Source organism: Rhipicephalus microplus, chromosome 9, assembly GCF_043290135.1.
Source record: "Rhipicephalus microplus isolate Deutch F79 chromosome 9, USDA_Rmic, whole genome shotgun sequence".
NCBI classification, from domain to species: domain Eukaryota; kingdom Metazoa; phylum Arthropoda; class Arachnida; order Ixodida; family Ixodidae; genus Rhipicephalus; species Rhipicephalus microplus.
Window position 1 is genome coordinate 24,203,070 of NC_134708.1, and position 27,837 is coordinate 24,230,906.

Below are 27,837 nucleotides of genomic sequence, written 5' to 3' on the forward strand. Positions count from 1 at the left end.
TCCTCAATGAAAAAAAAATGGGAAGAACGAACTACTTTTTCTGTCTTTTATTGAGACGTGTCCACTGGAAGTTTGATCTTTATCCTAGCACGTTTTCAGTGTCTGCTTTGTTCCGGGTGATTTTTTGTACCTTTCACATTCACTCGCTTCTTTATCTTCCCTAAAACTTTACCCACGCGAATGGCTTTTGTACCGATATTCCTGCGATCTTTCGTGTCGCCGTTGCCTGCATACTTTTCCTTCTCTTTTCCAACCGTCCTGCGTTGTTGCCTAGAAACAAGCGACAGCGTCACGCCCCTTCTTTTCCTCAATCGAGCAATGGGGAAGAACGAGCCGTCATATGTTTGCCTTTTTATAGAGACGCGTCTCGATAGAAGTTTCATCTTTATCCGATTACGCCTCCAGTGTCTGCTTGGTTGCGGATGTTATACCTTTAATATATTGTTTCACTCACATTCATTTCTATCGTCAAGATATTATTATGACTTATTCCTTCATTCCCTAACCTTGCGTCGTAGCGAGGTCGCGTCGTTTCCGACTTGCGGGGCTGCCTCGTGGTAGTTCGGCTGGCGGCCCGCACTGCCTTCCTCTCGCGTTGCGGAACTGTGTAGCAACAAGTGTTTGAATGTCTTTCCATCCGGCTCTCCATTTTTTTCTATTTCCCCTCATTCCCTTTCCTCCTTGCCTTCTTTTTGGGGCCCGTCCCGAAGGGGAGACTTGGGAAATAAACGCACGAACTTCTTTTTTTTTCTTCCTAGACAAGCACAAGGTGGTTGCATTGAGATGGGTATGTAGGGAAGGGCGTGTGGGGTGACCCAAGGGAAAAAAATAGGGAACAAGCTTGCCGCACTCAGCACGCTAGCCAACTGAGTAGAAGTACAGTGACAGCAACATAAGAAAGTGCGGGGGGGTGGGTGAAAGAGCACATAATCGTGGCGCAGGCAAGAATCAGCGTATCCATGCCCCATTTTCCCTCCCCCTTCTATGTAGCTCTCCTGTACTCCCTTTTTCTCTTCGCTCTCTCTCTCTCCACCATGGTTATCTTCTTTGAGGACTCCATACTCACGTAGAAGCGTTGTTCGGAGGGAAAGGAGAAGGGAGCGACCGCTAGGGTGACAGTTAGCAAAAACGATATACAGTGGAGAGTATAAACAAAACCGCGGAGAAAAAAAGTTCGTCTGACCAGGGAGAAGGCAAGGTTGTGCAGGAAAGGGAGAAAGAAGGGGAGAATATCACGTGATTCGCCGCGCTACGCCTGTTGTCAGGGGCAACAAGGAAAGTGGGAGGTGAGTGGCTCACCTCGTTTTGTCTTAGTTATTACTTTTGCTTCTTCTCCTGTCCCAGTATTTTCCATTCCTTCCCCCTCTATCTCTCCCCCTCCAACTTTCTGTCTCTCTTCGCGTTCGGTCCCGCTTGTAGCAGAATCCACGCGTTGCTTCGCTATCCATGTGTGTCCTCGGCCACTCGGTGACAGCCCTGCACAGGCGGGAGAGAGAGGAGAACGACTGGGCGCAAAGGGAAAGGAGAGAAGCCCGCAAAGAGAAGGGGAGAGAAAGGAAAAACAAGCTGTTCCCGTTTTTTTTTTTCGGGCGCTCTCTTATGGACGTCGTTTCATAGGGCTCCCCCACGCCTCCCAACTCCTTTTCGAGCTGTTATTTCTTCTCCCCGATTTCCTCGTTATTTTTCGTTGGCCCGCTGCTCTTTATCTCTGCGATGTATTGTTTGTTTACGTAGCCGCGACCGCCCCACTCTCTCGCTGCGAGCTTTCTCTTCGGCTTCTCGGCCAGCCGGTGCCGAGTGAAGAAGCGACAAACATGGTGGCGGTGGTCGGAGCTTCTAGCGTGAAACAAGCGATGAATGTCGACGCAAAAAAAAAAAAGAGTGCGAATTCAGAAGCGAATATATTTCGTGCGGCGGAGGTCTGTTTCTCGGCCGGTCGTTGTCCTTTCGCACGTCGTTTTCTAAATCCTTCCCCATTCTTTTCAGTGCAATAGCAATTAAATGACCGGTATTGGCTGGCTTTTGCCGCCGTCATTTGCCATATATATATATATATATATATATATATATATATATATATATATATATATATATATATATATATATATATATATATATATATATATGAGATATAACAGACAGTAATGCCAAGGAATATACAGGGGAAGTTATTAGAACCAATGTAATGTAAATAAGAAGAAAGAAGAAAGAAAAGTGGATGAAAAAATTACCAGCTGTGAGCAACGCGTTATTCGAAGGTCGTTGGTTCGTTTCCTGCTCACAGCTGGTAATTTTTTCATCCACTTTTCTTTCTTCTTATTTACATTCCATTGGTTCTAATAATTTCCCCTGTACATTCCTTGGCATTACTGTCTGTTATATCTCATTAATATTGTGTTAAAACACGGAATTACGAGCCCTTAGGTATACACTTCTCTCCCTTATATATATATATATATATATATATATATATATATATATATATATATATATATATATATATATATATATTCAATCTTACTTGGACATATAGATAAAGAGTTCTGACTCAAATAAAATAAATACTTATTCCTTCAGCAAGGTAAATAATTTTCTTAATCAGGGTACTTTCCAAGTGATGACCGATCTTTCGGGATGGGATGCGCAAATGGTACGAAGAATCACAAGTGCGACTAATGGGCAGACAAACTTCATGATGATGATGATGATGCAGGACTCAACGCTCGGCAGCGACGAGCTGAGCGACGATGAGGCTACGCCCAACTACGAAGACGATGAAGAGGCGAGTCCCGACGCGGGTGTTCTAGACAACACCTCCAAGGAGACGTCAGACGTCCACATGGCTGCCGACGCCGCCGCCGCCTCGACCAGGTCGCCGCGACCGCCGTCCGAGGACGTCGCCACTGGCTCGTCCGCGAGGATCGCCGCTGGATCGCCTGTCGCGTCGGCTAGCCGGCGGTCCTGCGCGGACGAGCCCATGGACATCCAGCAGCCACTCAACATGACTTCCAAGACGACAGCAATGACGTCGCTTCCCGGAGGCTCCGGATTTACTCTCAGCGGAGGGTCTATGGCGGCCGAGCACAGCTTCGCTGATCGAGGACAGGTGATTTTATTGATTGATTGATTGATGGTCATGGCTTTTGTAAATCAAGTGTCAACCTGAGTTTCTCGGAAGTCACCTTGCTGAAAATGTTACACAGACCAGCACTTCCAATTGTTTGATTGGTTAATTGATTGGTTGATTGATTGATTGATTGGTTCATTGATTTATTGATTGTCATGGCTTTTGTAAATCAAGTGTCGACCTGAGTTTTTTGGAAGTCACCCTGCTGAAAATGTTACACAGACCAGAACTTCCAATTGATTGATTGATTGATTGATCGATTGATTGATTGATTGATTGATTGATTGATTGATTGATCGACTTTAGTGGTTTGATGTAGTCATGTGCTGCCACGATATTCTCGGAAGTTACCGCGTTAAATGCAGTGAGCAGTGGGAAGAGCAGTTGTGAGGTGTGCAGTCTATTTAGTGACGATGTCGGACCGGTCCTTCAATTTTGTGCCGTCTGGTTCTGACCCGCGCACTACTTACTATCCTTTGCAGAGTCCTGCGACCGCCGAGCCGGACGATCTGTCGGCTGGCACAAAGGACGAAGACGAGGAAGACGATGACGATGAACAGGACAAGCTGGACATCAGCTCCTACGACCCCGAGCGCCTCAAGGCCTTTAACGTGAGTATTCGCTAACGCTAAAAAACCTCAGGATTGACCGTAGGCGTCGGCTTCAGTACGAGTGATGCAAAAACCCGTCATGTGGTAGCGTCACAAATTGTTTGAAACTGTGAAGCCGCGGTGATGTCACCGTAATGTCACGTTATACGTAACGTCACATAATGGTGTCATTAAAACGTCGTTTGAATACAGGTGGCTTGATCCCAGAGGCATGAGAAGTGCAAAAAGCTTTTAATGCGTCCGATCCTGGAAGAAGTGCAAAATTACGTCTGGTGCAAAAAGCTTGAAATCCCTCCGATTCTGAAACAAGTTCAAAGCTATGTCTGGTACAGAAGGCTTGAAATCCCTCTGATCGTGGATTACGTTAAACGACGTCTGGTGCAAGAAGTTTGCACTCCCTTTGATCCTGGAAGAAGTGCAAAACTACGTCTGGTGCAGAAAGCTTGAAATCCATCCGATCATCAAAAATGCAAAACGACGTCTGGTGCAGGAAGCTTGCACTCCCTCTGAAACTGGAAGAAATTAAAACTACCTCTGGTGCAGAAAGCTTGAAATCTCTCGGATCATAGAAGCGGCAGATTACGTCTGTTGCAGGAGGCTTGCACTTCCTGTGATCCTGGAAGAAGTGCAAAACTAGGTCTGGCGCAGAAAGTTTGAAATGCATCCAATTATGGAAGTGCCAAACTACGTCTCGTGAAGGGAGCTTCCACTCCGTCCGATGCTGGAAGTGTAAAACTACGTCTGGTGCAGAATGATGATAACAGTCAACGACGGACTTGTGCAGTATATAACGTCTCGATGCACTCTAGGATGAATTTAGTATGACTAGAAACAACCAACAGCCACCAGGACAACGTGCACAGACTTCACCTTTGTCTACTTCAGCTTAGATACTAGACCGCAAAGCAGTAATAATGAAGGCAAAACGAAATTCGCATCTCAACGCAGCACAATATTTATAATCAATAAGTCTTGTATCTAAGTGTACTCCGCTATGGCGCTCATTTACACGCGTGAGTGTTCAACGTCACGGGTGATCGATGTTACACCAAACGATCACACTGCTTCGCCCACTAAAAGAGAATGGAACACTCTGCCACCGGATATATTCACTATCGATTCAAATGATGATTTTTTCCATGCTTTAGGAATGTGTTTTATGTGTTTGATCGTATGTACTGTGCCCTCCCTGCTGTAATGGCTCATGGCGAAGCAGGTACTTAACAAATAATAAATAAAAACTTCGGGGATATGCCGCGATTTTTTTTATGCCCAGATGTTTGTGCGGCTGTTCGTGGACGAGAACCTGGACCGCATGGTTCCCATCTCCCGGCAGCCCAAGGAGAAGATCCAGGCCATCATCGACTCGTGCAGCCGACAGTTCCCGGAGTTCGCCGAGCGAGCCCGAAAACGCATCCGCACCTACCTCAAGTCCTGCCGCCGGACCAAGCGCACCCGCGATCTCAACGGCTGGGACGTGAGTGTGCGAACGATTTTACATAAGTCTTTCTTTCTTATGTGGTTCTCAAAGGGAACAGAAGAGAAAAGGGGAGCTCTGTAACTGTCTGCATCAGGTGCGACACCTCAACAGTGGCTCACAAGAGATTGGGGTAAGGAGGGATTAAAAGGATAGGATTAAAAGGTATATATATAGAGAGAGAAAGGAGAGAGCGAGGCGCGGAGACAGCGAGTGACAGAAATAGAGAGGAGATAGGAAAGACGGACCTGGTCGCAACAGTCCGAGAACGGGGCACCGCTCGACGAGAGCTCTTGTCGGTGTCAGGAGATGGCGTAGGGCGAGTCCGTTCGGCCAGAGCTGCGCTGTCGTCGGAGATCGGCGTCAGGAGATGGCGTATAGGGCGAGCCCAGTCGGCCAGAGCTGCGCTGTCGTCGGAGATCGCGAGGGCACAACCGGTCGGTACGGAATACAGCGAGCGAGTCAGCTACATAAATCGCGGAAAGTGTAATATCTGGAGTTTAGCGTCCCGAAACCACGATATCACTACGAGAGACCGCCCTTTACTGAAGGGCTCCGGAAATTTCGACCAGCTGGTGTTTCTTTACGTGCGCCTAAACCAAAGCACCCGGGCCTAGAACATCCTCGCCTACAATGAAAATGCGGCCGCCGCCACCGGGATTCTATCCCGTGACCTTCGGATTAGCAGTCGAGCGCCACGACCCCTAGACCACCGCGACGGGCAAATCATGGATAGCAGTGCTCGTTATAATAAGTTACCGTTCCTGTTCTGAACATGGCGGCAAAAGTTTTGTTTCGTTATTCTCAGTGTTTTTCTTTTCCTTGTGAAGAATTTTTGATTACGTGCAACTCGGCTGGAACATAAATGTGTAAAGATACAAACACAATAAGGGCGCGACCCTTTCCCGCGCGTCCGACTCACCACTCGCGAGATGGCGCTTGTGTCAATTTCGCCCTAAAGTTATTGCATATGCTACGTTCAGGCAGCAAAGTTGCGCATACCTTTTCCTTTCACCACTGAGCCGCTATTCGGCGAGTGCCGTCACGTAGTGCAAAGTAAGGTCAATCGGTTAATTTCACTTGGCGAAGCCGACTTTACGTGCGCGACGGATCGGCGCGTGAGCGTTTTGTGCCCGCGCTGACCAGTTTCAGTCAGTCCCATCGTTACTGCCATTAGCGGTCGTCAAGCGTTTCAGCATGCGTGCGTCGAGTATGCTCTTTGTTCACCGGCTCTTTAAGCCAGAAAAAGAGACTTGGTCCTGAGATAAAACAAAATAGCTCCCTTGATGTCATCGTCGGAAATGCATGCAACCACGTGCGCAGAGTGATCTGCTTGTTTACATTATGGTGGCCAGCGATTGCGGCCAGGCGCCACTGAAGTGGAGAATAAAAAAGATTTTGGCAAAGCCTTCCGTACATCTGACCTCGTAATAGTGAGAGATGTCTAAAAATGCTGCGTTACTTATCGCGGTTCCATGAGTGCAGGTCAAATTGAGATTGCTATCGTTTAAATAATTACTGGGGTAGAGAGTCTACATTCGCTCTGACTACGATGGCGAATGTGTTTCTCGATCTCATTCAATTGACTAAGTTATGGTGTCTTTATGCCTGGGTCATTCAATTCTAATAGCATTATATATCTCTGTGCGGCAGCCGCACAGTGTAAATAGATGCGAATGTCACTTCATTCGAATGACAACAAAGCGTCCAGTGTGACGGGGGTGCGACGCAACCTAGGCATGCCACTGTGCACGTACCTTAATGTAGCTTCGGGCTTACAGCGCTCGAGTTGCGTAAATATCCGCATTCGTAGAATCCTACACATCGCAGATCAAGGAATAAAGTCTGGCTTATTGCAGTTGCCTTATTGACGACGTCATTGATTAGTCTAGAAAGTTCACGCATCATACGAAGGAGAGCCTCTCGTGACCTTTCCTTTCCTTCTCTTTCTGTTCTGTGAAATGTAGGGTCGCACGGCCGTCCCCCACCTGACGTCACCGCTTGCCGAGCAGATCCTGGCGTCAGCGTGCGAAAATGAAACCAACAACGCCAAAAGGATGAGGCTCGGGTTGCAACCGCTGCCGGTGGGTTTCCTCCCTTTCTCAGTGAGCGAGTCTTCTCTGGCTGGGGTCTGACCTCTGGTGCCGTGCTCATTTCAGCATAAAATCTTATATCCATTCTCTGTATGCCAAGTATACCTTCCAGTGCAGTGTTTCCACGAAACCGATGATATTTATCCGTAGCTCCAACTTCTGTTGTATAATGCATTCAATCTTTGGGGCGAGAGCCTCGAGTGACAATCTTGTTTCCCTCCGAAGCAATTCCTGTCTTCCGACTTTCCTAAACAACAGAAATAGTTTTAAAAAATAGAATGTCGTGGTCCCGGTTGAAGTTGGATACGAATATACATCAGGGCATAACTTCACTAAAGACAAGGGACAATTCATTTTCAGAAGAATAGAAATTTATTTACTTTTTTTAAAAGGAGTTGTCAGAATAAACTTTATTGATTGATTCTAAATGGGAGCTCGAATGGTGGAGCCAGCACTGTAAGCAGATAAGGTCATTGGGACACCTGGCGGATCAGATGTCAACGACGTGCCTCTTTCTCCATGGCCTCCGAGATCAGCTTCGGCAGTGCGACCTAACACAAGGTTAATCTAATGAATATGCCAGGGCTTACAATGACGAAGGTGCGAGTTCCTCTTGGAGACACCCAAGTCAAGAACTGAACTCGTCTCGTACTCTTAGGGGCGATGCTCCTTAACGTCTAGGCTTGTTCGTTGGCGTTTCGCGCCGCAGCCGCCGCTGACGATGATGCTGATGACGAACAAGCGCTTTCACAGCACACGCAATTACCCACTACACGCCATGGCAATCACGCTGATGACATTGAAGATCATGATGAGCATCACCATCACCCGCTTTCGACCTGGTGCTTGGCAAAAAAAAAATCTCACCGAATTAAGTCATCGATTCTTGGCCGATCCCCCTGAGTGGGTACGAGTCATGGCAGTGGAATCTTCATCATCTTCATCTTCATCATCTTCATCTTCATCATCTTCTTCTTCATCTTCTTCTTCTTCATCTTCTTCTTCTTCATCATCTTCTTCTTCATCATCTTCTTCTTCATCATCTTCTTCTTCATCATCATCATCATCTTCATCATCATCTTCATCATCATCTTCATCATCATCTTCATCATCATCATCATCATCCTTCTTCTTCTTCTTCATCATCATCTTCTTCATCTTCATCATCTTCATCTTCATCATCATCATCATCACCTTCTTCTTCTTCTTCAATTACTTCGCGGACATGCCTTGTTACGATGGTCGTCACTCGAAGCGCTGCGATACTACTACTACTACGAACAACGAAGAAGGCAAGGCGGAGCGGAGGGCGTGAAAAGCGGCTGCAGCGCGGGCTCGCCGTCAAGACCCGGGTGTGAGAACTGGTGAAGCCGAAGTGAGACGCCAGCGCCGGCAGCTGGCACGAACCACCGATCCAGAGGTGACACGGGCTCGCCGAGAAGCGTGTATACCCGGAGATGGGGGACCGCGGAGCGGAAGCGGCACGGAAGAGGCGACGAGCGGATCCTGGGGCGGTGCGGACACGGGAAGCAGCAGCCAAGCACCTAAAACGGTCTTCGTCCGAGGTTGGTGGCGCCGATGCGCGGTTGAAGCGCGATTTCTCAGATCGCAGTTTCCGCCGCTAACGGATTCACGGTTTACCAGATTTACCTCCGGAGCTTTGCCCACTCCTCATTACTGACTTTGTGGGTATGGCGAGTTTTTTTTTTTGTATTGCCAGAATGATACGCTCTTCTTCGTGCTCATTTCTTCCATTGTTGTTCTTGTTCACCTTCTCTTCTGGCTCATACTTTCCATGCAGTCGTAAAGAACCTAGGTGTTCATTTCTTTCTATTTTTCCACACTATTTATCTCTAGCGATCTCACTAAGCTGTAGAGGGTCGGGGGTTATCCGTAGTGAAGTGAAGCGCACAATCTGTGGCGTATTGCAAATCTGGGATACTTCTTCCGAAATGACGCTAGTACCAAACAAGGTTAGTGACGCATTAGGCTTGCGCAACCGTAAGACCGCATGTTTCTGCGCAATTACGCCATAGATCATGCAGTACTAGCTAGCCTGAGCCACAACTTTACTGACGTTAAGGTGGAAGCTGAAGTCTCTGGGAGTTTCTCGCCGCCAAAAATATCCAGGAAGAGCCCATGCCAGAACTTCGTTGCTAAAACTGCTCTACGTGATTTCCTTGACCCGAGCTGGTGGCTGCGATGTTCAGTACCTCTGCATTGTGACTTTAGCCTGGCGTTGGATTCCCGGTAGTCACTGCGGCCGGAATCCTGTGCCGGCCGGGTCCTATCGAGTGCACTGTGGTGGGTTGAAGCACGCCACTATCCCAAACAATGGTAGGTGGGGTATATTTTTTGAAGAAGTGCACTTCCGACCTGGTGCTTGGCAGAACGAACTTCATAGTCGCCTGCGAGGGCACCCACACAGTGGGAAATTGGCGGAATTGGACCACCAGACCTGAAATGGAGCTCATCCTCTTTTTTTTTTAACCACTGTGACATGCAGCTAAGTTTAGCTCAATGCTCGACAGGTAGATAGCGGTGATGTATACTTGTAAAACAGCACATAATTAAGTAACGCTAACACGGTACCAAGAAAAGAACCGCAGGGTGCGTTCGCACTATTTAGTATTCTGCTTGGATTCAAGGAGATGGGAAGCGCAGCGGACCACTGCGGCTGACTTCAATGGAGCGACGAAATGAATAGCGTCGCTGGCTTAAAATGGAACGAGCTCGCGTTGGGCAGGGTGGGTTGGAGATCGATTTCTTGATTGCTTTATTTGATTCGTCACAGTACAGTGTGACAGGAGACGGAGGGAAATGCCGTGATGACGGCTTCAAGGATCCATCGCCCCCATTGTGAACAATGGCAGCAGATGAAGGACATCACAACATCATCACAATATAATATACCGCTGGCAGAGGCCTTCGTCCAGCACTGGACGTAAGACAGGCTAATAGTGATGTCATTATGATGATTGACAATATTTGCTATGTCCAACAAGCTCGCTGCTAATTTCCACGTGTTCGTTCTTTTGTCTTCCCTTCAGATGGAGCTGGATATTCCTGGCCGTTCTGCGACCCCCGGCTACCACGTGACTGTCGGTGTGGGCGGACCCAACGGTGCCAGCACCGTGCTCGGCGTGCCGGCGTCTCTGTCGGTGAACAGCAGCACCGCGTCGATGAGCAACAACATGAGCAGCCAGCTCATTAGCCGGTTGACCGCTCCCATCGTCAGCAGCAACGCTTCGACCACGAACGGTCTGCTGTCCACAAGCCTCTCTTCAGGAACCACCGGTGGCCCCACACCACTGACCGCCGCTGCAAGCAGCGGCATGACCACTTCGGGCGTGGATGTGGCCTCCGTGTGCCCCTTCCACATGCACCACCACCATCAGCAGCAGTTCCACCAGCACTTCGGTGTGGCAACTTCTGGAAGTCATTCGGTGACGTCAAACGGCATCCTCATGTCTCCCGGTACGGTGACGTCCTCCTCTTCATCCTCCTCGCCGGTCAACAGCTTTATGAACGGCGTAGTCGCGGGGGCGGCGAGCCCGCACACTCCACACACCCACCACCACCACAAGTGCTTCAACAACAACGGCTCGGCCACCAACGGCGTCGGGCTGACGGCGACCGTGACGTCAGCAGCCAATGGCCACCACTATCACGTGCACCACAGGCACCCCGGAAGTCTGGGAGGGACGAGCGTCTCGTCGTCGTCCTGTAGCGGCAACAACAACAACAACAGTCCGACGGACTTGAGCGTCAAGAAGTGCGTCGGTAATGGCGTCGACAGCAGGCCGGCGATGGCGTTGAAGTACTCGCTCAACCCAGCTGAGGTGAACGCCGTCAAGCAGCTCATAGCGGGATACCGAGAGTCGGCCGCCTTCCTGCTACGGTCCGCCGACGAACTTGAACAGCTGCTCCTCCAGCAGAACTAAGCTTGGCCAGAAGCAAATGCAACAAGTTTTGCCACTGAGATAGAAGCCTGGTATCCAGGATGACCATCTTGTGTACAAATGACCGGACAAAGGCGTTCTTTTTTTGCTTTTGCCAGCCTGTTCTTGGCGACGTTTATTTTTCTCGTCTTGATGAATTCGCAGTGCGTGAACTTCAGTCCACGACAGCTGAAACGTTCGTGACATTTCAGCAGCTGACAAGGAAGAGCCATCGGTGCGATCTGTTCAGGCGCCAGGCGCACCAAGCTTAAATGTCTGTAAGGGCCACTGGTTATCGTGGTTCTCAGGTACGGTGACGTGCCGACTCATTGCCAGCGCTTCACTGACTCACCAGTTTTTCTAAGTCACTCTTCTTTACTTGCCGAGGATGGAATGGCGAGTTAGTCGTTTGATTGTTGTTGCTGTCGTTGTTTGCCCTGCATTCCATTTGTTGTATGTTCTTTTTGTTTCTCCCTTTAAAAGTTATCAAGGTTTATTTTTTCTGCTTTAGGAGTGGGCCAATTGGTGTGTACGTTTTCGTACTTGTTGCCTGTGGTCATGAATCATTGCAAAGGTATTAACCGCACTTTATATGTTGACTAGGTCGTTACGTTTCGGTTAATGTGGCATACGTTGTGGTGGTGTCGACCAAGCACGGCAGGAAAGCTGGTTTTGATGCCTGAACGTCATCCGGGTCGAGCGCAATCTCAAGTCCTGGATGACTGGTCAGATCATTCCGTTGCCTACCGGGACCGTACCATGCAACGTGGTGCGACTTTCCGAAGAATTGTTCATTGTGATGTCATCAGCTCGGCTTACAACCTGTACAGATAACCAGTGATCTGGCTTTGTAGAGAAAAAAAAATATCGTGAACACTGCCTTCATTGTCCACATTCTGGAGATAACAAGCCTTGGCAACAGTCCTCCCTGACAGCGCCGGTATCGCAGCTTCGTACTCGTAGCGATCTTTTTCAACGCATCAGGGCAGTGTGATAGGTTTGGACGTGATGATAGGAGAAAGACATATCTTTCACCCAGCATATCTCGAGGCATCTAGTCAACAAAAAAAAGATTCTCTCTTGTATACTCTGTACAGTTTCGACGTGTCTTTTTAGTGACCTCGCTACTTTGTCGACATATCTCGCAGCGGTAAAGATAACCTGGAAGCTGGACGAAAAGGTGGTGGGCAGGCTTTTCTGCTCCTTTTCTCGCATTTGTTCATACACGCTTTTTTACGATAGTGACGTCAGCGTCTAACGGCCAATGTAAAGCTTGATATGGAGTTATCCGAATATCAACGTTTCAGATACAGGGCAGGTAGCTTGGGGCACTGCTCGAACTTCTTATAACACTTATATTATGTTACTCTGATGGGCTTCCGCACGAGTCCTGAACCTGTTTAGATGTGCGGCTGCGCCAGGACCCACCTATGTTTAGCCGTGGCATACGTTTTCTTTGTTATTTACAAGGAACATTATTGGGATTACCGTGACAGGTCTGTTTGAAGCGGCATGTTCAAAACTTCCTCGTGCAAATGCAAATGCGTGCAATGTGTGTAATCAAACGGTAACATTCGCGGAAGCACGGCTGTCCTGGCGTGGCCTCCGAGATCAGCTCCAGAAACGAGCGTCGCCGGATATAATCGCCAAGGCCGCAGTCCTGAACACAGCTTGCCTAAAAAAAAACACGAACCCCTAAAGTTCTACCGCGACACTTGCAAAGTGGTTTCGTGCACCTAAACGCGACGCACAGAAAGTCAGGCAGGGTAGCAAGTTACTATTCTCTGTGATCGGCATACGCTTTACGCGACACATTGCGCCAAACTCGCGAAATCCTGCCAGCCAGCTTCCAGTCCAGCTTTGTTAACTCACGAACGACTCTTCTGTGTCGAGGTTACGAAGAAACTTTGAACTTTACGGCGTAAACTTGTACATTAAGCGGAGGGGGGGAGGAAGCCTTATCACGGATAGCATTCTCGAGATTATCACATACACGCGAGCTCCGTCGTGACTGTCAGGGTCTGAAGAGGTGAAAAGTCCGTCTCGCGTTTCTCACTCAAGCGTCATATTTTCACGGCCAGTGTGTGCACGTCACTTCCTTTATCTCTTCGTGTGTCTGAAGCAACGAGATGTAACCGGTGGTTGAAAGGTACGCGTACTTGTGGGTGTGGTGTTCTAATTTAGAAAAAGGCACTATCGGGACTTACAGATGTGTTATTTAAGCGATTGTGACGATGGATGGGTGTACATTGTGCTGTGAACTGTAAGTCCTTACGCTAGTGCTGTGCGACTTTGATTTTTGTTGATCGCACCAGCGTTCACACTGATAACCTGTCCAGTCTCTGGTGTAGTTGTGGGTGCTCAAAAATCTCTCCTATTGCCAGAGTTAATCTGGTCTACCTTTAAGCCACTGTGGATATGTTTTTGTTGTTCTTTGACAATAGTCATATCAGACACTGAAGATTTTATTGTTGTCGTTTAAAACATTCCATTGTAACCACTCTTACAAAGAAATACCTGCTGAGCGGTATTTTAAGAATTGTCATATCAAACTCGTTCTCTTAATTTGGGAAGATTTCTTTTTTACCCTGGTTGTGTCGTGGTGTCAGGTGAGTGCCACTTGGTTGTATTGGTGGCCTCCCAATTTTCGTACGTTTTTTTTTACTGGTGCACATAGTTGAACCTAGTCACTTTGCAATGTACTCAATTTACGATATCATTTCGAAAAGCAGCGCGTTAGTTGCTGATTGAAAGTACAAAACCAATGATCTCTGGTTAAAAATGCTGGTAAAAGCTATGAAAGAAATTCTATTGATGAAATGTTTTGTCATGCAGCAGTATTTGGGCATATTTGCAAGTGGATCTAGTCCTTTTTTTAGGACGTGAATATTGATACGCGAAATTTCGGTACGAAGAAAAAAAAGATGTTTCAGAAAACAAAAATTTTTGTCTATTTACAGTGATTTTGTAACTATCAGAAAAACTTGTTTTAATGCTAATTTGACGCACTTTGTATATGCTGCAGTCTCTCGTATACTTACTTCTCAAAGAATCTTAAGGTTTGTGTACGTAACTGTGGCAACTAAAGCTCAGGCCGCTTAGTATAATCTGGAACTGGGTTTATCTGAAAACATAGCCGGTTTCCGTTATCATTGTCACTAAATAATCTTTGAGACGAGCTTTTACTTCAGGAAAAACTGAATTCAGAAGGCAAACACGATTGACATATCTAAACGTTTTCTTGTTATTCGCTTCACTTTTGAAGGTGCGGAAATTCGCTTACATCACCCGGGGTTTAGAATTCTTTGTGAATACATAAGAATTACCCCAACAAGAACAGATTCGTAAGATAATAAGCACAGATATTCCTCCACGGTTTCCGAGCGAGTAGTCTGGAAGCTCACGTTAGTCTTTGAATAGCTACTACAAAACTTTAGCAGCGGCTGCTCGCAGTTCTAAGATCATATTTACATCTCTAAGTCATATCAACCAGATTACGTGTGATAATATTTTAAAGTGCGTTATCTACCATATCGACTCGGCAGGAAGGCCTGTAGCATAGGAGCATTACCAAGGCTCTGTTTCACATATCACATTCCAGGTTTGGTTTCCCACCGTAGAAACGTTTTTTTTTTTTTTTCATGTACTAACTATTTTGGTGTGTATACCTAGTGTAGCATGTGATCCTAGTCAAAACTACCAGATAAAGTGAAACGAAATGAAACAAAAATTAGATGGGAATCCACATCAGACTATTTGAGTGACGCAACTAAAACGTCAGTGGTTGTGCGGGAGTTATGCAGTGGTTGATGCTAGTGTAACTGGGTGCGCTAGAGTTAGGCAGTCAAATGCTACAACCTACTGTACGGGTGTTGGACTGAAAGACGCAAAGCAACATACCGTAGTTTCATTTGGCTCGGCGACTCATGATGTCATAGGTGGAGACTCGCGAAACGACTTGTCTTCATCCGGTTTCCCCGATAAAAACTCGCGTGATCGTTTTACATGTGATGTTCTTTTCATTTTCTGGTTCTAAGCGGGAGGTGTGGTCAGAGTCCTTCAAATCATGTTGTCTGCTCAACAAATACTAAAATCTAGCGATGCAGTGCTGCACCGACACAATAGTCGCCGCATCGGATTCGTCTATAGTACAAGCAAACAGCAAGTGCTTGCCAATTAAAAATGCAAATACGTTTACAACTCTACCCTTTACCTCTCAAAATTTCCAACGTATCAGTTTTGTAAAGACGACAACGCACATCAGTGCTGCTGAAATCACCTTTTTAAGTTAATACAGCAGTCGCTACTCTAACGAAACAAGCAACCTTGAACGTGGGCTGCAGTGGGATTCCTCTTTCGGTGACTTAATTGGTTAGTTAAGCGATTGCGACCCTGACGAAGCAAATAATATTGGCGAAACTTGGGCTGAAATTATTGCCGCTTTGGATTACCCTAACCTCACTTGCCTTCAACCTACATTCCATTCTTCCTCTGGGCATCTCCCCTGTTTCCTAGCGACAATTTCTGCATAGCAGGTAACGCGCTTCGAAGGACTCTGTGACCTTGAGACACGTCAAGGTTATGCTCTCTCCACACCTAACCCTGGAGTCTGTGTCCTTTTCTCGAACACAGGATTAAGGATGCATTGTGATGTGTGTATGTGTGCGTGTATGTGCGGTGTCTTAACTTGTGGCGGAGGCCGGAAGCGTGCAATTGTCGCCAGCAGGACCAATTATAGATTACGGCGCCCGAAGAGAGCGCATGCGTAAACGAGCTTCCTGCTCCGCCGTTCTCTCTGTGACGTCATGAAGCATTTATCGATACTTTAGTTTGTCACGTGATCACGCCGCCATTTTTTTTTCTACGCCTTGTCGCTTTGTTGCGATGCGCCGGCTGCAAGTAAATGTATTTAATAGCACTCACAAAATTATTTGTGCCCAAGAAAAGGTTATCGAATAGTATTAAGGGGCTCCTTTCAATGTACAGACTCAGTTTCCACTCACACGAACTTTCAAGAAAAGCGTGTTATGCCCGTTGAACCGATGGTACGAATTCGCGACGGTTTTTTTTTTTGCATTTGTATATTTTAGAGAGTGCCCACACAGGGTCCACGATACTTATTCACACAAACTGCTTTGCTCTAGAACCGTTCTCGGAACGAAATTTCAGCCAATCGCGACGCCGTGCATATCATTAGCGAATCCGCTTGATCACTGAGAACGAGCTTTTATTCTGTTTGTGAATTCACTCCAGCATTTGTCTTACAGGGACAGTGGCGACGTGGGCATCGCAGAAGGTACAACTCACCGTTGGTTACCTTAGCTGGGGCACTATAACGTACAATGATGGCTTCGTTCAACCCGTATGCTTTCACGAAAGAGTTAAGGGCAAATGCAATTAACGTGTTGTATGTTCCTATTAGGCCTCTTTTCAGTTCTTCCAGACGAACTACAGCGCACACATGAAAAGCTACTTGCAACTCGTTGCGATTCAAAAAAAGTGTCAGGACACGCCACCGTTAATTGTCACTATCTACGTTCTCTTTGTCCTGTTAAAACCTAAACTGTAATCATTTTATGAAGGGCAACAAACTACGTTCAGGCCGGCATCGCAGCTACGGCTTTGTACGTGAGTAAAATCGGGGAATCTCAAGAGCTGTGCTGCGAACACCGGATTTCCCAATGCACCTTTATTCACGATGCCACGGCGAAACTGTCAATTTCTGAAGTTCTATAAAATTCCCCAATAGAGCCATTTAAAGCCAGTCAGAGACACCTTAGCAGTGCTCTGGCCCAACCAACATTGGTATTTGGTGTAATTTGACGACACGGCGGAATTCCACAACATCCAGAATAGCATCCCTGGCGATACCAACTGTCCCAGCCGGTAGCCTCGGAGATCAGTTCCGGCTGCGCGCCGTTGCGAATCCCGGAGACCGCGCCCAGCCCTTACCAATACCCTGCTAAAGACGATGGGAAACTGCGCAAGAAAATGAGAAAAAAAAAAGGTGGATCGCGGGAAGCTGACAAATACGTCATGGCGGACATGTTACGTAGCCGTCATGCTCTAGGCATACCCCTGTGCCCCAAGATGTAACTTCGGCTAGGGTGGTCGGCATGCAAATTTAGTCCTGTTCAGATTATCGAAGCCATCTCTGCTTAGTGCAACCACATCACAAAACTTGCAGCCGTGTGCATGTTCCTTATAGTTAAGCATTGAGTTGCGCAAAATTTTCAGAGAACGCTTCTCGTGGCGTTAGCAATGGCGGCTGTGATAAAAGTTCCGATTTCTTTAAGCGTTACTACGCGCCTCTGTTGTTGCTGTGTGGACGTAGCCATCTGCGCCTACCTTATTGTGCTTCGTTGTTTCACCCTGTCACACGATTCGGTGCACTTGTTTGCTCTGTAACTTTTATTCGTTTCAATTGACGCCAGCTGATGAACTTGGTGAAAAGAAGCTTGCTTTTGAACTGCTTCGATTTCGACATATCACCTATCAGTGTCAAACAAGTCAGGTGGACTGTATATGTACATACACAGAGGTTATTACTATATGGACCCGGTGTGTTCTTGAAATACATTTTTTTATGCTCTGTCTGCGTCGCTTTGTCTGAATCACTTCATTTCACGCGCGCCAGTCAATTTCTCTCGATCCTCTGTGTTCGGGAGGGGTGGGCTTTTGTGGCTGTTCGATAAACGATCGAAAGCTGTGACGCTGGAAAATTCGTCGCAAGAAGAGGACATGAACGAGCAGGTGAGACATACAGAGTGATGCTGTCTATTAATTTTTTAATTGAATTGGATTCTTTCCAAAACTATACATGTAAGCTGAAAGAACGAGAAGAGAGCGTATGCTTGGTCAGGGAACAAACGGTTGTTAAGGACATCCGAGTCGAAAACACGAAGAAATGGGCGGGAAATGTAGCCCCTTGACAAGACAACCGTCAGTCATTATAAGGTAACATACTACAGATTCCAAGAGAAGCCGAGCGTGCGAGAAATTGTGTGTGTGGGGGGGGGGGGGGGGGGCAGAAAGATAGCTGTTGTTGATGTGGTTAAGAAGCCATCGAAGATAAAGCGGTCCGAGCGAGCTCAAGACCAGATTGATATGCAAAACATGGGAGAAGCCTTTGCACTGCACTTGGCGTCGTGAGGCTCATGATTATGATGCTGATCAAAAGCATTCTCGACGGCTTACTTGACTTGTCAAGAGGATGGCGATCGCTGAAGTCACGTATGTGCTTCAAAAAGCTCGCCGCCTCCACACAGATTCGGGACAAAAATGAGTTCCAACCTGTTATGAACACACTGCTATTTAGCAAACTGTTGTTGTCTCACAATATTTATAAACAGATTCAAGACAAGCTTTGGCATCAATTTTACACGTCTGAATATTTTTTTATCACCGATGCAGTTAATAACAGCTTCTTAGAGGAATAAAAGTTATAGTATCTGAAGTATTACGTCCGAAAAACACCATATGATTAAGAGAGACACCGAGTAGAGGCGGCCGGGAATATCGACCATCTGGTGTACCTGAACGTGTGCTGACAATGGCACAGTACACGGGCCACTGGCATATTCGCCCCCTATCGAAATGCGGCCACCACGACAAGGATCGAAGCCGTGATCATCAGAACAGAAGCCGAGCATAATAACCACTGATCCGTCGCGGCGGACTTTTCCAAGAAGGAGGCATGACTACAAGACATACCGAAATTCAGTACCATTCCACTCCATGATAGTGAGTGACCAGCTGAGCGTATGGGCTCAAAATCTCTCTTGAGAGGCGTGTAAGGGATGCGCCAGTGAAGCGTTTTGAGTAGGTATATGCCTTTCCGAGCAACACTGTTTTCTGACGTCTTGTTAGTAAAGTTAGCCATAACTAAGAGCAGCCATTTAAAAGGGCGAAAGGTCGTCATTGCCGAAAATGCTATGGTTTGGCTGCACAGTGATGTCATAATCCGTGCCGGATCATACAAGGACGTTCGAGTTTCTGACTTGAAACCAACACAAGCGTGGGTATTTATGGGAAGCACTGCTTTTCCTGATGGTTGCGGATCATCGCAGCGGTTTCGGACGCACGCTATGTGATGCGGCGCGAATGCTTTCCACTACCCTTCTCTTACCTTTTTTCTTCTGTTTTTTTTAATTCCCACTTCCCCCTTCCCTGCGCATAACTGTGGAGGTGCCCTCCATTGAGAAAAGCAGTAACGGGACTGCGCTTTCTTTCTTCCTTTTCCTCTTTTCAAAGCCACTTCGACTGCTATCAGGGACACTCGAGAGGAGTTCGACTTCGCGAAAATGAGCAAACGCTATTGGAAATTACGCAAATTCTCTGTCGAAAGGACAGTGATGATTGTGGGCGGAGCACGACCAGAATTTTGGGACACGAGCACGTGCTGCCATCTCTCCCGGGCGGACAGCTGTGGGCTGCAGTAACTGACCAACAAATAGGCGGGCAAAAAATCATATGGATGGATGAATGGATGAACTTCATTTGGTCCTTCGGAACGTACTTTAGCACGTTGCGGGCCGCTCCCACATCGGAACAGAAAGAGCAAGTCTGTCTGCTGCGTCGCGGGCCCGATGGGCTGTCCATAGCTGCTGTTCAAGTCCGCAGTTTGCAATAGCCCCCTCCCATCCGTACAGCGTGATGACCCCCCCCCCCCCTGCGTAACGCGGGGCACCGCCAGAGCATATGTTCCAAGGTAGCTATATCGTGGTAGTAGGAACATGTATTAGCCGGCTGTAATTCGGGATAAAGTTTGTTCAATAGCACGGGATTAGGGTACGCCCCAACTTGAAGAAGCCTGAGTGTCAGAGCCCGATGTCTGCTTAGTTTTCTGTGTGGTTATTGTCTCCTCGCCATGTAAAAATGTTTTGTCAATTCATTATACGAGATGGGAGAGTCACGGTTCTCCGAGACATCAGCGCCGCACTCCACGATAGCTACGCGGTTTACAAGTCGGCGCACAGCTGTATGTGGGCTGACTCGTTGAAGTTGGGCGGGGCTTCCTCAATGCGTACCATATGAGCTGGGAACCAAACGAGTGTGTGTGGCTCGATGTCTTTGTCCCGAAGGATTCGCAAAGCTAGTTCCGATATTGTTCCCTAGGCAAATGCTCGGACCGCCCATCTCGAGTATTTGACAAAAAAATTTGGTTGGCAAAGAGAGAGAGAGTGAGAAAGGAAAGGCTGGGAGGTTAACCAGATATTGGCATCTGGTTTGCTACCCAGCGCTGGGGGTGGGGAAGTCGGGGGAAGTGGTTGGCGAAAAGTGCTCCAGATTGTATGAGGCACAGATCTACTGGAACATGCGGGTAAAATCGGTGTCGCACCTGTGAACGCGTGCTTCCCCAGAGTAATATATGACATTGGGGCCCCATTCGATTCTGGTGGGCGCAATTCAACTTTCCTCGGAAGTCGCAGACTTTGTTGTGCGATACTGAAGTTTCACCTGAATGTTCCACTGGGTCCCCGACGCATATGCCCAGGAGCCGTCTTTAACAATTGTTGGAGTTTAACGTTCTAAAACCATTATATGATCATGAGAGACGCCGTAGTGAAAAGATAAGGAATTTTTAACCACCTAGGGTTCTTTAACGTGCCCCTAAGTTCAAGCAAAGGGGCCTCAAGCATTTTCGCATCCATCGAAAATGCGGCCACCGTGGCCGGAATCCGAACCCGCGACCTGCGGGTTTGCAGCCGAGTGCCTCAGCCACTTGACCTCCATGGCGGGTCAAGAGTCGTTTTTGGTAACTAGCTTTGCTCTCCAGGTACAATTTTTTCCCGCCTATTTTTCATTCGCTTACAACAGGACGCCCTTGTTACACCGCTGTCGGATAACGCCACGTAGAGATGCCCCTACATCGGGGAATGTTTCGCATTCTAACAGCGGGGCTGATTGGCAAATTCTCTTGGTAGTCGGGCGCAGGAAACGATCATCATTTCAACGGTTCTGTTCTTGTGGTCTGCCAGAAAAGTATATCCTCATCATAAACGGGTGTGCGTAACAGAAATTACATAAATCCGTCTACTCACCATTGGTAAATTCACTGAGGCTGAAGAAGGCACCAGCGCAACAAATGTCTGCGAAGCGACGGCGATGACTCGAAGATCCCGAGTATACGTGCAGCCACAATGGATTAGCGCAAGTGACCAGTGGCTGGAGTCGCGAATTCTCGGGCACGCATATTGCGAGATTGTTAAGCACATTCCATTTTCCAAAGCAGGGGTGGCCAGAGTGCAAGCAGCCAATCTTGTTGTTGGCCATGCGAAAGTTCATATCTCAAAGAAAGGCTTGTTCGTTGCCTATCGGCAGATGTGGGTATGCACATGACTTCATTATTATTTCTTTTTCGCAAGAGTAGCAAGTCATCGTGCCCTTATCGAAGCAGATTCCCTGGAAAAGGTCTCTTTGAAGCGCTTGCCACCAGCCATCCCTATTTTGGAAAATGAAATGTGCTTGGCCCTCGCAGTCGGCGTGCTCCGGAAAAAAACAACAGCGGCACGTGTCGCAATCTTGCCGCTCATTGATTGATATGTAGGTTTAACGTCCCAAAACCACCATATAATTATGAGAGACGCTGTAGTGGAGGGCTCCGGAAATTTCGACCACCTGGGGTTCTTTAACGTGCACCCAAATCTAAGTACACGGGCCTACAACATTTCCGACGGAGGCGGAAATGCAGCCGCCGCAGCCGGGATTCGAACCCGCAACGTGCGGGTCAGCAGCCGAGTACCTTAGCCACTAGACCACCGCGGCGGGGCAATCTTGCCGCTCATGCAACCTATCACGTCTGCTAATCTTTATTCTTTTTTTACGTTGGACTGTACGTAAAACGAGAGAACACTGTTGCGAACGAAATTTCCTGAAGAAGCAGAAGCAGGAGAAAGTTGGTATACGGTCCCCAAGCCAAGGGAAACGGCACGTTTTACAGCCTCGAGGGCGACCTCGGGACGCGCTGTGCTGGTTACAACCTTGCAGCGAGGGGCAGCTGCGGGTGAAGAGAAAGGAGAGCACGGCGGGACAGCGCTTGACCATCGGAGGAGAGGGAGAGCGGAGAAGACGACGCGGTGACCGAGTCAGTCACAAATCGCCAGCCGTGTCGAGAAGTGACTCTTTTGCTCATTGTGCATCTGTGTCGCCACTTTGTTTATTCGTAGTTAAATTGTTGCTGGTTACCGGAACGACGCGTCGGTATTTATTTCAACGAACGTGAACGACAAATAGGGAACAGAAAAGGCTGCGGCGGCTGCAAGAACACCCAGAAGCTATGGAAGCCCTACGCCAACGACGGCTTGCCCGTCCATTTATGAAAGGTGCCAACGCTTGGTTTCAGCGCGAGTTTCTTTCTCGTCAGTTCAGACAAATGGGAATTGTAGGTGACCATCTGTGGTTTTAACTCGAACCACTTTGCGCTGAGAATCAACGTGGAACCAACCTGCTTCACCTCGCTAAGGCCTAGAAACAACGGAGAAGGAAGCAGATTAGTCTTCACAATCGTCCAGTTTGTCTGTTAGCCTTGCGTGGCCTAGTACAATCTTAACAAAATTACTTTTTTTCGTAATATTCTAGTATGGAAAAATATCTAGACGTAACTGATGCTTGACTGAGGTGTTTGGTAGTGGCACTCGCACATCGGCGTTCGTGAGCCCTGGTCTATCCCTGGGTTAAGTTCGTGTTTCGTTGCCCGACCGAAGTCCATCTCGGAGGCCACGTTAAAAGGAGCGCGTGGTTGAGATCTGCTCCGCCAGGTGCGTCAACGATCCCAGCTCCTCACAACCAAAGCATCTGCTCTTACAACTAGCGCATTCAATTAAGTTTCGTTAATTACCCTTACAGTTAATCAACTCTTATCCTAAATAAACTTATGAACTAATATTATGAGTAGGTAATGCACTTCCTAACATAAAAGAGAGTCATTGGTTTTTTGCTAGTTTCATTTGTTTTTAATAATGTTTTCGGATATTAGAAAAACCAAAAGGAAGTAGTTAACCGGGAGTGCTCGGAAGAGAATCCAAACATTTCGCTCGTGACCCGTGTCACTAAAGAAATTCGGCAAATCCCACGTACCTCGAAAATCGATGTTATGCGAAGCTTGCGCATGCAAATCTGACTATTCTGTAACTTTTTTTAGTGAATGAAACGTGACGAAGTTGTGCTGAACGTATGTACAAATGCACGCACAGACATACGTTAAATAGCCACATGTTTTACGTCACCAGTTGTTCACAATTGCGTAACAATGCCAACAGCAGCATAGATATTGGCAACACCAGGGGCGCTATGCAGGATTGTCCGAGCGTGGCAAAAACACAGGATCGGCTAAACTTGGCAGAAACTCGAGATCTTTCCGAGCTCTGGCGACACCCTCAGTTTAATGATCGAACAGAAAAAAAAAACTCAAGTACACCCCTCAGCACGCTGCGTTTTATTGTTTATGATGGAACCCGGCATCACGTCAAGGACGGTCGACAAAGTTTGGCGGTGTTTTCAAACCAGACATTTATTTCATTTGTTTGTCGTTCCACTGAGTGAAAAAGTGCATCCACGCTGTAAAAGTGTCCGAAGCTTTTTCTCGATTATGTATTTTCAGATGCAAGAGCTGTTTAAATTCATTTTGAAGCGTTTAATGCCTGCACTAAGTCTGTTTCAGAACATTCAGCATGATGGCCTCTGAGATTCATTCCGGTCGAGCGCCTCACAACACCGCGACCGCAGCTATAAAACCGAGGCCACGAGTTAATCATCATGGTCAGCCTGTACATTCTAGCGCGCTGCTCGACTAGTGCGCGCCTTCTTTCCTGTCTTCATCGTCCACTAGCACCGAGTCCGTGCGGCCTGATAATTAGCTATTTAGCTGGGCGGTGTATTTGGCAAGTTAGGTCAGTACATGCTATAACCAAGGTAAGTAAACCAAGTCGTGGCAAGACTGAGGTAATTACGCCATATCCTAATAAAACCATGATAATAAATTAGTCATGTGTAGCTAGAAACATGCCAACTTAATCATGCAAATTAACGCGGCGTTAATCATGAACACGCTATGCAACGCATCGTGTTCATATTATATATATATATATATATATATATATATTCGGCTTACACGTGCTCATTCCCCCGCGGTATCATTCCTTAATATTTGTTTTGTTATTATTTTACTTTTTTCTGTGGGTTCCTTTTTATCTGGTTTCTATTTCAATATCATTAACACGATGTTGGAACTGGCGGGCTCTTATGTAGCCTACCTTCCCAAGTTTTGCTACATATAAGTAAGAAAAAAGCATCCGGACAGGTCAGGTCAGGTGGTTTCTTCGGTGTTACTTTGGTTCAGGGTTCACTTTTATTGAGAGGTGTTACACCGAGTTTCGAAGAAGGCTACCGTCAGGGGTGGCTTGTTTCTGTTTTTTTTTTCTCTGAATGTCCTAATCCTCGAAGGTATTCTCTGCTATTCATAACACCCGAATCAATGTTCCATATAGTCAAATATCCCCACCGCATTAGCGAGTCGTGTGACATGCCAGTGTACATTGTACTTCAGGCTGAAATTCCTATTTGGGATATACTCGAAAAAGGGTAGCACAGGAAGGGGATGATTATGTGGGCATAAGCATGCGCAGGCTTCCCCTTAGGGGGAAGGAAGCGGGGAGGGAGGGGTGGTAGGTTCATCGCAGCGCTCCCGTCCCTGTTATATCAACGTAAGGAGCTAGCTTTGTGCCCTCCTCTCCTCTCCCCCCCTCCCCCATCCCCATGCCTTCGTGCACACGCCAATGAATGTGGTTTGCAGACACACCGCACAACAGTGCGCTAACCGTTACTAAGGTTCCAAAATGGCGCCATATTGTGCAGTTTGCAACGTTGCCGTTAGGTGGCAACACACGCACGTTTCGTGTCATACCGCGCCTTTCGTGTCGCTCTCGCGGGAAATTCCGACTGCTTGCGCCGGTCATTGTTAGGGTGGTAACAGGCATAAGAGTCAGCGTAGTAAAAACATACGCACGATGGTTAGCTCACGTACATTAGCCTATTTGAACGCTCAGCTCTCTCTGCATCACTGTTAATGTGAAAAAGGCTCCCGCTCTGGTGCCGAAACGTCGGTGCGTTGTTCTTTGCCATTGACGTCCCCGTTTTTTTATTGCAGGCATAAAAATTTGCAGGGCTATCATCAATTAGCATCGGGAGGAGGGGGTGGGCAAATATCATTACAGTTCCCTCTTTGGTTGATTCGGCAAGAAAACAGTCTCCACAGGGGATCCAAAAACGCGATGAAGCAATGGCGTTGATCTCCCAATAGCCTGCTCTTTCTTCGAAGTTTTCCTAAAGTAAACGTGCAGAAGTAATAAAAAGTTTCGTGAATCCAACATCAGTGCTTGATGGTGCCCATTATCTTCACAAAACATGCCTAACCATAACCCTGCGCAATAAAAAAATGGCCTGGGAGGTCCTACAGAGGAACGAAATGTACGGGGTAGTAGTGGCGATGAAGCGTAGCCAGGGAGTGGCACACCAGGGCCGTGCCCCCCCCCCCCCCCGTATTTTTTATTTTTTTTTTTTGCCATGGCATAGAAAGGGAGAAATTACAATTGTAGGTAGTTCCTCGCCCCCGAAAAAAAAATTCGGCTACACCCCTGCCCCTTTAGACAATTTGGGGCACCAGCGCCTCTGCCCCATCCCCTTCACGCGCGCGCCTTTGGTAATGGGAGTGGTGCCAGAGGGTGGGTGTTTGTAGTGTCCCTGCATATGCTCCGTAGGTCAGTTAAACGGTAGCACGTCAAGGCCAAACCTCATAAGCGCGAAAATGCACGCGACAGCGACAAGCGACGCGACGTAGATCGGCTTCGCGCGATCAGTCGCTAGCGCAGACAAACCTCATTCACGCGACGGCTTCGGCGAGCGAATTCCACTGTTGCTGGCATGAGGCCGTCTACTCGCACCAAAAAAAAAACCGCGTAGTGAGCGGTATGCAATTCAAAAAAAAGATATATTGTTGTATAATGAAATGGAAAGTATTTATTATTGCCTTACATCACTTTTTATATGCACATGCGTAATAAACACTGCGTTATTTCTTGTTGCGCATACGTGACTTGGGCAGGGTCACGTGCACCTATGTAGTCTTTGTCTTTTCCGGTATTTCGCTATTGGCTGCTTGAGCCCAGCACTTCCGGGCGATGAGCGATGGTTTCCAAATCTGGAGAACCGAGCGATCGCGCGAACGCCCTGTTTCGTCGCTCATAGCATCGCTCGTCGCTGTCGCGTGCATTTTCGCGCTTATGAGGTTTGGCCCTTAAAGTACTACTAAGGAAAAAATAACCAGTCAGTACGGAAAGGAAGTATTTACACATGTCCAATAGAGTGTCTAGGCCCACCACAGTTATTCGCACGAACTGGTCGCGAAACAAGCCGCACAACCATGGTTGTGAACTTGAACGAGAATGGAAGACTGGAATGAGGAAGAGAGTTTAATCCTTTCTTGCGGTCGAACTTTAAGCACGTCTGGTGCGTTGAGCCAATTAGTAATATTATAATCGGTGGCGTTCGGGTCAAACAAACTCTTACATTTGCTTTTTTATGTTTTGTTTTTTTTTTCAACGGCTCCGTTGCTCATTCGCATTTTTAAAAAATCGGCTCGAACAAACGCACGCATTCGTGGCCGTCTCCTTTGCGAGCTAAGGAGGCAAACAGCAGATGGTGCAGAGGCATCTACGCTGAATTCTAAATGAGCCGCAGCTGCCACAGCAAAAACGACGCCACTGGTCAAGCTGAAGACAGTAAGAGGAAGCCCGGACCTGTTCACCTTCACCGGTTGTTGTTGTTACTGTTGGGTTGCATGAACGTGCGCCGGTACTTAACCCCGGAAGTTCTCTCGCAATGGTGTACACAGGCACAACATGAGACTCGAAAAAGAAATGAAGAAAGAAAAGAAGTAAGTAAGAAGGAAAGAAAGAAAGAAAGAAAGAAAGAAAGAAAGAAAGAAAGAAAGAAAGAAAGAAAGAAAGACATACAGACAGACAGACAGACAGACAGACAGACAGACACAGACAGATAGATAGATAGATAGATAGATAGATAGATAGATAGATAGATAGATAGATAGATAGATAGATAGATAGATAGATAGATAGATAGATAGATAGATAGATAGATAGATAGATAGATAGATAGATAGATAGATAGATAGATAGATAGATAGATAGATAGATAGATGGTAAGTTATGTATGCCGCTGCCTGTCTGCAGTGCACGCGTTTCAGAGGGCAATAAGCTTTCCTCTTCACACTGGTCAAAACAAAACAAAAAAGCACGCGATGTTAAATTGACGTCTGCGCCGTGAAAACAGTGGAGTCACGTAGACGCTGAGCGGATTTCAGTAAACACAGCCCGATTTGTTTTGCTCGTCTCAGTTTGTCTTTCTTTCCTTTTCGTCGAAGGGGTTAGAGGTGTTGGTATGCGTAGTACGGGAGGAGGGGGAAGGGTGAAAGGTTCAGTGGTTGTTCGTTGTATGCATTCCAGAAGTACACAATGTTGTGACGTCATAGAGTCCTCAGATCTACTGCATCTGTCAAGGCACGGCCGTACTGGAA

General features: G+C 47.2%; 2 protein-coding genes across 4 annotated transcripts in view; one reads left to right on the top strand and one right to left on the bottom strand.

The window, feature by feature from the left end:
• Positions 1 to 17,845, top strand: part of LOC119164929 (uncharacterized) — a 169,015-nt gene extending 151,170 nt beyond the window's left edge. The window contains exons 5-9 of one of the 3 annotated variants that reach the window (XM_075873326.1): positions 2,714 to 3,106; positions 3,610 to 3,738; positions 5,015 to 5,221; positions 7,183 to 7,299; positions 10,359 to 17,845. In XM_075873326.1, the coding sequence (XP_075729441.1) occupies positions 2,714 to 3,106; positions 3,610 to 3,738; positions 5,015 to 5,221; positions 7,183 to 7,299; positions 10,359 to 11,252 (1,740 nt within the window). In that variant the 3' untranslated portion in view covers positions 11,253 to 17,845. The remainder of the gene's footprint in view (positions 1 to 2,713; positions 3,107 to 3,609; positions 3,739 to 5,014; positions 5,222 to 7,182; positions 7,300 to 10,358) is intronic. The other 2 variants (XM_037417129.2, XM_075873327.1) reach the window with 2 other exon arrangements.
• Positions 1 to 27,837, bottom strand: part of LOC119164927 (uncharacterized) — a 423,059-nt gene that overhangs the window by 275,689 nt on the left and 119,533 nt on the right. The gene's annotated exons all lie outside the window — the stretch shown is intronic.